The sequence below is a fragment of the Camelina sativa genome, chromosome 7, assembly GCF_030686135.1.
Source record: "Camelina sativa cultivar CO46 ecotype springtype chromosome 7, ASM3068613v1".
NCBI classification, from domain to species: Eukaryota; Viridiplantae; Streptophyta; class Magnoliopsida; order Brassicales; family Brassicaceae; genus Camelina; species Camelina sativa.
The window spans coordinates 2,556,793-2,564,655 of NC_141886.1; the positions used below are offsets into that span (position 1 = coordinate 2,556,793).

General features: G+C 34.8%; 1 protein-coding gene across 4 annotated transcripts; it reads right to left on the reverse strand.

The window, feature by feature from the left end:
• Positions 1-5,470: 5,470 nt before the first annotated feature.
• LOC104700019 (uncharacterized) lies at positions 5,471-7,129 on the reverse strand. 4 transcript variants are annotated; one of them, XM_010415466.3, is made up of 4 exons: positions 6,839-7,129; positions 6,593-6,682; positions 5,892-6,417; positions 5,471-5,769 (listed from the first exon to the last, which is right to left on the reverse strand). In XM_010415466.3, exons 3-4 carry the CDS (start codon positions 6,368-6,370, stop codon positions 5,565-5,567), a joined length of 684 nt encoding a protein of 227 aa, XP_010413768.1. In that variant the 5' UTR covers positions 6,371-6,417; positions 6,593-6,682; positions 6,839-7,129; the 3' UTR covers positions 5,471-5,564. The 4 variants fall into 4 exon arrangements, with proteins under 4 accessions (XP_010413768.1, XP_010413767.1, XP_087312744.1 ...); XM_010415465.3 differs by having other exon boundaries at positions 6,593-6,700; positions 6,839-7,112; XM_087456618.1 differs by having other exon boundaries at positions 6,588-6,700; positions 6,839-6,996.
• Positions 7,130-7,863: the final 734 nt, after the last annotated feature.

Here is a 7,863-nt window from a genome sequence, read left to right on the forward strand (position 1 = left end):
TATTTTGATATTCCCATTTTGCCCCTTTCTTTTATTTGACCGACTCAACTTCTCTCTCTGGTTTACTAAGCATATTTATTCCGGTTTACCAAATTCTAAAACCAAATTAATTATTTCTTGAACCATATCTACTAAAATCCTCCTAATTAACAAAACAATGGTGAGACAAAGCTTAATCTAATTCAGTAAATCAGTAATCTACTCATGATGACCACGCAGAAAGAATATTGTGATCATCTTTTCTAATACATACTCTTTGAAATATAACAAAACATAATTGTTATCATGCAAAGGTTTTCTTTTAAAAGATAGGAGTCGATTTCTATTAGCTGTACACATCGACTCCAATTATCCAAAAAGAAATAACGAAAACAAAAAAAAAAAAAGATATGTAAAACGTTGGTGCAAGAGAATTACCGGGCAAATCTCCTTTGGCAGAGAGCTCACCACAAACATTTATGCATATGCAAGAATGAAGTAATAGATTTCTGCCAATGGTGATCTTGCCCTGTAATGCATTTTCACCTTCTCTTTGTCTCGTTTTCATCTCTCTCTCTCTCTCTACTAAAATAAATGTTGGTGCTGTGTGTTTATATACAACACTGCAATAAGCATATTCAATGGCACTATCCTTTCGCTAGAATAAAATCTATCCCCTACGTACGTATAATTTAGTCTCCTAAGGAATAATCCTCTATGCCCCCGAGATTTTACGGTCATCTTGATTGATCTTATATTCGAGTCTCACCGAGTGTTCTACTTTTTTTTTTTTTTTTTTGGTAGAAAGTTTTGTTCTACTTTACATGATTATTATAACTAAATAATAGTATTTAAACAGCTATTAACTGTTTAAGATAATTAACTTCTTTTTCTTTGTGTGCAAAAGATGATTAACTTCAAGAATTAATCTTTTTGACTTGCCAAAAAGTTCGACAATGACAACTTGTAAAGGTTATACTCTAAAAATGGAAGATCCATGGTATTGTCCTCTCCAGCTTTTTATTTTGAAAAAAAAAAAAGAAAACTCACAAAGTTTTGTTCGTCTCTTTTTGTTGTTGTTGTTGTAATGTTAAGTTTAATTACTTACTTTCTATGTTGCTAGATAGGAGAAATTAAGGGGAAAAAAGGCAATTAGCTAGGATGAGGAATTTTTTTATCTTTTTCTTCTTACTTATAACTTTTCCTTATTTCTGTTCCCTTTTACCTCTTTCTTCTAAGCTATTTACTAGTAGGCAGCTTGTATGTTTTTTTTTTTTAATAACTTTTCTATTAATAATATTAATGGGTCTTCCACTAATGGGCTCGGCCTTGAACAAATTACAAGATTCCAGCAGTTACAAAAAGAGAAAAACGGCGATCGCACGATCGGTTCCTGCTGATAGACCTGAAACAGAAGCTTGAACAGGAACGCCGGTGGTTGTAGGATCTACGGCTTTGCGGCGGATACACCAAATCGAAACCCTTGACATCAGCAACCAAATTCTGTCTTGGATTCTTCTCCGGTGTATCGCCTGACCCGCTACAGATTCTCCGACAAGTTCAAGCAACCAATGACAGGCTCCGCGAAGTCAGGTCCCATGCCTAGCAACCCGCTCACTCAGATCTAACACGCCTCTTCCATCTCCGGCGACCACCGCAACCTCAAGGTAGGTTTGCTTCAATCCGATCTGATGGACACAAAGTCATGGGGATTTACAGAGGATGATGGCTCAATCCATCCTCCATAACCCGGAACCCATGATAGCCCCTAAGGATGCCAAAACATCTAGGTTAACCACCGCAACAATGCAACAATACCCTCCTGCCTTCCTCCGACTTCCACCGCAACCACAACTTCTATTGGATGGGTGAACCAAGGGAAAGCTCCACCGTGACCAAACGCGGCTTGATCTAGAAGCTTCCCGACCTTCCAAAACCGAAGCCACAGCTGCATCAGAGGAAGACAATACCACGCCTTTGTTTCTGGAGATGCAAACCACCCACCACTGCCTTCCCTTTGTAGATCCAAGACCCACAATAAAGTACCGCCCAACCTTACCTGTCAAAGAAGCCAACCCCGAACTGTAAGGTAACGCCTCGGCTGGATGGAGAGAAGTCAAGATCCAGTGAAAGAAACACCAGATCTGACCATCAGAGCTCACCGAAGAGAAGCCACGGCTCTCACTTCTCACCAAAGCCAACGAACCCGTCGGCGAGTCCCAACACACAAAGTCTTCAACCCATATCTGCCAAATCCAGCCACGAAATCGATGTCGTCCTCAAGCAAGTCCTCCGAGTCTTCACTAGCAGACACCTCCAAACGAAGACTCCGCTTCATGCGCCGAAACATCACCGGAAATCCCCAACAAGAGAAACCAGAACGGAGACGAATGACAACCTCATAGAGGGCGACGATGACAGTAGAAGCAGGGAAAGCTAAGAAAAGAGGGGAAGAAAGCCCTCTCCGGTGCCGGGAGGGCAACCGGAGAGGCGGCGGCGCAAGATCTAAGTTTAGGTTTTTAGAGAGAAGGAGGAGAGAAAAAAAGGAGAGAGAAAAAACTAGAACAAAGCTCTATATTGAGGGAATTGTTCAAACTAGGCAGCTTGTATGTTGGATGTATAAGTTTCAGACCTTCAGTTAATCTTGCCATCATCATCCATTGCAAACGAGATTATTATGGATTTTGCCACTCTAATTATTTTGAATTTGCCATTTTTTTCAAATATTTTAGATTTGTCCCTTTTAATCACTTCAAAAGCTATACATTTGCTATATTTTTTTTGCTAAAAAATATACTGTATAACAAATACTAAACCCTACAAAAAAATAGAACCAAAAAAAACCAAACATAATATGTAAAATTGTGTTTAAAAATCTTGAAAAATGGTAAATCCATAATATTTTAGCCAAAATGGCAAAATTTACAAATGCCACTAAAAAAAGTGGCTTTTTAATAACTAACTCCATTGCAAACACTTGAGCAAATGAACTTTTGAATTAGTTAGAGCGCTCTAAAATATAATGAAAACAGTACAAGACTGAAAGTACGGTCTATAATTAATTAGTGTCAAACGCATGTCAGTGCAACCGCTACGGTCCACAAACGTACCTTTTGCGAGCAACCTCGACGTGGTCATTTGTATATTGCCATTTGCATATTGTTTAGTTTTACAGTTACATTTTTCTCTTATTCATAATAATAATTAAACTTGAGAGAATATTAAGAATATTGTCACACTATATAAAAATAGTATTAATTAAGTCAACTTAACTACTGTGATATAGAGAGCCTTATTAATGTAAACTAGCCCATTAGTCTGTAAAATATAAAATTCGAACACATTATTTTAAAAAGTCATGCATGTATATATCATATTCTTGTATAGCATCTTTTGAGATTTGATGTTTTAGCTTGAATTCTTGAAAAGGCCAAAGGTCAGAGTCATATGCTTCAGGTACTGACAGCATATTCAACAAGTATATCCAAGCACAGCAAACATTAGTTTACATGCTATTGTACTTGATCATTAGCTATTTGACAAAGCACATAAGATAATTTTGGCTTTAGATAGTATAGTTTATATTAACCCACGAGAGAGATGTCGCCAATGAGGAAATATGGCCAAGTGTATTGTTCGAACTTCAGAGCTAAGAATCCGTAAAACCATTTCGTTAATATAAACCTAACATGTTAGTTTTTTATGATGAAAACTCGTTTACTGCTAAACTTTTCTAACTTGAGTATTAAACTTGGTTCTCGGATTCTCATATATGAATTTTGAAGCATTCTTTGCCTAAGTGTGTGAATTAAAGCCTCTATCAGAGAGCTAAGGTCAAAACAAAATAAAAGAGTTGGTTCTAAAGAGACTATGAATCGAATAAAATCTTTAAATTAATAGTAAACCATAAAAATATGAGCATGAGCGTCAAATAATTAACACTACATCAAATGAAAAATATTATATAGTAGATTGGACAATGGAAAAAATAAATAATAGTAGAGAAGAATTGCGAAGCAAATCTCCTTTGGCAGAGGAATAGATGAGAACATATAACAATCATCTATTTTCCCCTGCCAATAGAGGATTCGCCCTGTAATTCTTTCTACCAAGAAATAATCTATGTCGTTCTCTCTCACTTGATGACTTCAAAGTAAAAAAACTCAAATGTTGTAATGTATTTATAACATTAATGTAAAGAGCATATCCTACGGAACAATTTCCTATCAAAACATGAACCATAAAACCTGGTATACCATTTACCGGCAAAGTATTCGCATGACTGGAAAAAAGCCTGGCAAATCAAGAAAAGTAAAAAATGTTAATTCATGAGATCAGAAGCATGAGGACCGCATGAAGAGGGGTCTTTAGGATTATACTAGACACATATGACATATGCTCTATGAAACATGCATGGGATGTGCCAGAGAATATGCTGTTCTATATACATTGGCTATATAGAAGCACCTTCATCAACGAACTATATATATGTACTTTTTGTTTGTCCAACTTATAATAACTCAAGATGCAATGTGAAAAATCAGGAAACATATATATTATATAGTATAGAAGATGCATGTTTGTGAAGACAAAGAGATAATGTATGGTTGGATTACTGGGCGAATACTCCTATGGCAGATGGCTATTGCTAGTGATGATGCAAGTAAAATACTTATCTGCCAAAGGAGATTTGCCCCCGCAATTCATCCCATGCAAAACCAATATAATCTCTAGGAAAGTTATGTTTACTTTTCTTGGTTATCAGGTTTTATGGATCGAATCCTCGACCAATCTTGGGATCTGAAAACTACCATGCGAGTTATGTGTTGGTGAGTGTCTCTCAAAAGTACAAGGCATTAATTAGTTTGAATGTTTATATGTTATAATGTCTTTGATTCCCCTCATTTTATCCTTCTCGTGCTCCTAGTAAAAAAAAAAAAAAAAAAACAGAGAACGCGTGAGCCACGTGATGAGATGCATGCATGCTCTCTACAACTATCCCCGGGTTTGCAAACTGTTCTCGGAGAATAGCACAATCATCGTCGACCAAGATTCTTATAATGGTACTACAACAATCTTCTTTTCGCACCGTTCTTTTGAGAATTTTGCTTTTCTTTTTCTTCCTGTGAATGTAAATCATGTTTTTGACTTACGATTTTAAATCTTGCATTGTGAAACTATAATTTCTTTTTTCCTTTTTTTTCCTTCACAAAAACGACGAATGTTTTATGGCGTGGACCAAACAAATATGATGAAGATAGATTAATTATGGCAATTATGAGGTGGTCTATGTGGGCCTGTAATTATGTATTATCAATCACATTGGCCCATGCGATTGATCAGAACCAAAATGACATGTGAAGAGCAGAAGAGGCCATGTGTGGGGGGATTATATGTACGAGGTGTACGAAGTTGCCCTTTCTCTCAAGAGGTAGATGCAAAATGGTATTGTTTCTATTAAACTCTAAATTGTCCATCTGCTACTCAAAAGTTTTAATCTAAGAATTTGGATTCTATTATCTCTTTTCCATATAGTCTAGAGTCAGAACCAACTAATAAAATTACCAACAGATATATATACTTATTCACTTATTTTGGTAGTAACCACTAAACTTTTTGAAAAACCAATGAAGCAAAAGGATAGAGAGCAGGAAAAGCATGAAGATGCAGCAAGATTGTCCTCTTCCACGTCTTCTTCTCTCATCCAATGTAGTGTCCCTTTCGCCGTTCCAATCCTCCATCAACCTTACTGTAATGTTCTTCGCTGTGCAGCCGCATATTTCACATACACTGCCAAGAACACAACAAAAACATCTGTAAAGATTTTGACATAATGCTGAAAATTTTGTACACTAGTCCAGTTCATGCATCAAATCCATACCCTTGCTACTTGAGGAAATTGAATTCATTACCTGTTCCCTCTTAACTTGAACCAAGCTTCTGCGCAATGCAAATGTGCAAGGCCAAGCTCGTTTTTGCATTTGCAACCAATCTCAATCAAGTCCTGACTTACTGACTTATTATCACCAGTAGCCACCTCAGGTGATTGATCAGAACCAAAATGACAAATCCTGCAGATTCTTTCTCCTTCACCACTCAAATCAACCGTGTGGAACTCTTTCGCCTTTGCTTTTGAAGTATCACTCTCTGCCTCGTTGCAGCTTACCGCACTAACATTATCCGCAACTCCTTCATGAACAGCATGAGCTGAAGAAATGTTACTACTACTGCAGCTAACACCATCTTTGGCCATTCTTGAATCATTTACTTCTTCAATCAACACCTTTTTTGAGACAGAGTCACTGGTCTGACCCTTAACACCACCCTCAAACACAACATCACTCGAATTCTCACAAACACTGATCGATTTCGAACAACTTCTCGGGTCCATTGTAATTCATATATACCACAAAAGAGGAGGGCTTTAGATTCAAGTTCCTACAAAAAGTCCAAGATCCATAAAAAACCCCTCTTAGTCAGACAAAGAGCAAACAAAGAAAACAACATTCCTAAAAATTGAAAACCCTGTAAATGCTCCAACACAAAGATTTTAATTCTTCTTGAAACCCTACTGGTAAACAAAGTTGTAAAAGACATAAAAACCAAACCTTACCCAGAATCCAGATCCACCTCAAAAGAGCTCTCTTGCAACAGCAACAGATAAAGCGGCGAACTTTAAGGTTTAGGTATAGCGTCAGAGAATCTGTGGGAACAAACAAATCTCAAAAAAAAAAAAAAAAAAAAAAGTTTCTTTTTCAGCTTTAGGCCTCAGATCTTTAAGCAACTGAAGAAATCAATCAGCTTTTTTTTATCATCATGGCTCTGAGAAACGTAAGATATAGCTCGTGGCTACAGTTACCTGCAAAATATCTTAATCAGCTCTGCTCTGCTCTCTCTAGATTGCAAAAGGTTCCTCTTTTTTTTTTTTTTTTTTCTCAGTTTACTTTAAAAATCACTTTCCGTTTCAATTTTGTCTTTCTATAAAACTCTGTGTTCCACTTTAGGCAGTAAAGCTAAAACTAATTTGTGTGAGATTTAATATGAAAGCACCTTTCTTTGTCCAAAACAGAAAAAAAAAAGAAGCACCTTTCTTTTGGGTAACAGAATAATGTTTGGTGAAGATGAGAACAACCTGTATCAACTATAATTCAAACCAATTAAAAAAGTTTTCCCTATTTAAGTTAACATTTATATATATATATATATATATATTGACCACAGTTTTACAAAAGAAAAATTATTATTTTTTAGGAATAGGTAATATATTGATAAATGGTTAATTAAGTATATAAATTGGTGCTAAAAAGGTAGATGAATAATAATTGCTTCAAAATTGCTAAAAACATAAATAAGCCTTTTTTTTTTTTGTGCAGAAGAATTAACAAATACAGTAAAACCTCTATAAATTAATAATGTTGGGACCAAGACATTTTATTAATTTATAGTGATATTAATTTATCTATAAATTAATAATTATTATTTTATTAGTATAAAATTAAAAATTATTAATTTACAGGTATATTTTTAATTGTTTAATTTTTAAAAAATTATGAATTGAGACAATTTTTGCAAAATAAGATTAGTATTTTGGATGTTGTAAATTTGATGGTATTGGAACTGAATTTGAAATAATTAAAAAATATTATTGACAATGAATTACAAATATAATAGACAAATTCACTTATACATATGACATAAATATTCAAATTTATGAATAAGAATATCAATTCTCGTATTTTAATAGTCTATCAAACTATAAAAATGTAAATGATGCATATTTAGAAATTGAAAATTTTAAAAAATTTTAGCTGTTTTATGAAATGTTATAAAATATTTTAGATCATTATAGTTTGAAGATACAACATAACAATTGTTTTATATATA

Bases quoted from the DNA above. Each gene is read 5' to 3' on its own strand.
- LOC104700019 (XM_010415466.3), bottom strand. From the start codon at position 6,370: ATGGACCCGAGAAGTTGTTCGAAATCGATCAGTGTTTGTGAGAATTCG. The intron at 5,770-5,891 runs GTAATGAATTCA...TGTTCTTGGCAG, and splicing joins TTCAAGTTAAGAGGGAACAG to TGTATGTGAAATATGCGGCT.